Consider the following 1,617-nt stretch of genomic DNA (forward strand, 5'->3'; position numbering starts at 1 on the left):
CATGTGACCCAGAGCGATCTGGACGTCCCTGGCTCTCACCCTTCTGTAGGAGATGCAAGGTGTCAGTGATGTCACCAGAGATTGGAAGCGGTCTGCAGGAAGGAAGGCGGAGCATTTTTCGGAATCGAGAATGGCTCCGATGAATTTCACCTGTCTGGACGGAGTGAAGTGGGACTTCTCCTTGTTGATCACCAGTCCGAGAGAGTCCAGCAGCCGGGTGGCGAAAGCAATTGCCTCCTGCAGTTCGTGCTGGGAGTCTGCGACGAACAGCCAGTCGTCTAAGTAAGGGAAGACTCTGTAGCCCTTCCTGTGGAGGTATGCCACCACTGGGGCCATGCACTTTGTGAAGACCCGTGGGGCTGTAGCAAGCCCGAACGGAAGCACATTGTAGTGGTATGTGTCGGAGCCAACGGCGAAGGCGAGGAACCTCTGGTGGGACTCCCGAATTCCGATGTGGAAGTAGGCGTCCTTGAGGTCGACCGTCGCGAACCACTGGTCCTGGCGAAGGAGAGGCAAAATAGAGGCTAAGGTTACCATACGAAATCTGCGATACTGGAGGAAGAGGTTTAAGTCCCTCAAGTCCAGGATTGGTCTAATGCCTCCGTCGGCCTTAGGAACCGTGAAGTACCTGGAGAAAAAGGCCGTATGGAAGGAATCAGGGGATAGTGGGGAAATCGCCCCTTTGTCCATCAAGGTGCGCACTTCGTCGAGAAGGGTGTCCGAGGGTGGGGTGGAAATGAAAGCTCCGGTGGGCGGGAGCTCTTCGAACTCGAGGGTATAGCCCCTACGGATGATGTTTAGCACCCAAGAGTCGGAGGAAATGGAAGCCCATGTGTTGGTAAAGGGCTTAAGGATGTCCAAAAAGCTTCCAGGGGAGGCGAAGTGCGCGGGAAGGTTTCATGCCCTCTTTTTGGACTGGTCAGGGTCTTGTCGTCGGTTCCTCCGGTACCGAGAAGACTGATTTCGGCGGCCCGAGGACGATGGGGATTGAGACGGGTACCTCTGGCGTTGGGACCCCTGTTGCTGGAATTGACGGTCCTGGTAAGAAGACCTGTTAAACTGGCCCTGCTGTTGTTGCCAGGGGCGGAACCTCTTACGGAAGGGAGCCGGGGCGGGGGCAGACATACCATGTTTTCTCGCCGCCGCCTTCAACCTGAACTTTCGGTTCAGCTTGTCATCCGTCTCGGCATGGAAGAGACCCGAGTCGTCCATCGGCATGTCCTCTATGGTGGACCTAACGTTGGTGTTAAGGTCCGAACCCCGTAGCCAAGCGTGTCTTCTTAGGGCGATGGCGGCCGCCATGGCCCTGCCCGAACACTCCACCACGTTCCTGGATGCGGTGATGAGCCACGCGCCAATGGAATGGGCCTCATCCCTAATCTCCGTAAGGGTCCGTTGGGCCTCATCAGGGACGTCGGGCATGATGGGAGAGATGCCCTCCATAAGAGTCTGAATGTAGGCACCCATGCAAGCGGTGTAGTTGGTTGCTTTCACCGCCAGTGCTGCAGCCGCGTATGCCTTCCTGGCCAGGGCATCAACCTTTTTAGCCTCCTTGTCAAACGGCACAGCCGCTTGCCGTTGAGTTGAGGTCTGCTGGGCACCCTCGACAATAGCAGA

The 1,617-nt window shown here is 56.8% G+C and overlaps 1 protein-coding gene across 1 annotated transcript; it reads right to left on the bottom strand.

Annotated features, from left to right (window-relative positions):
* Positions 1 to 8: 8 nt before the first annotated feature.
* On the bottom strand, positions 9 to 1,610 carry LOC121918664 (the record flags this gene model as incomplete). The annotated part of the gene is made up of 2 exons (XM_042444681.1): positions 1,128 to 1,610; positions 9 to 498 (listed from the first exon to the last, which is right to left on the bottom strand). Coding segments are annotated over exons 1-2 (830 nt in total), but the record flags the coding sequence as incomplete, so codon positions are not given.
* Between the last annotated feature and the right edge of the window lie 7 nt (positions 1,611 to 1,617).

This window comes from Sceloporus undulatus, unplaced genomic scaffold, assembly GCF_019175285.1.
Source record: "Sceloporus undulatus isolate JIND9_A2432 ecotype Alabama unplaced genomic scaffold, SceUnd_v1.1 scaffold_22192, whole genome shotgun sequence".
NCBI classification, from domain to species: Eukaryota; Metazoa; Chordata; class Lepidosauria; order Squamata; family Phrynosomatidae; genus Sceloporus; species Sceloporus undulatus.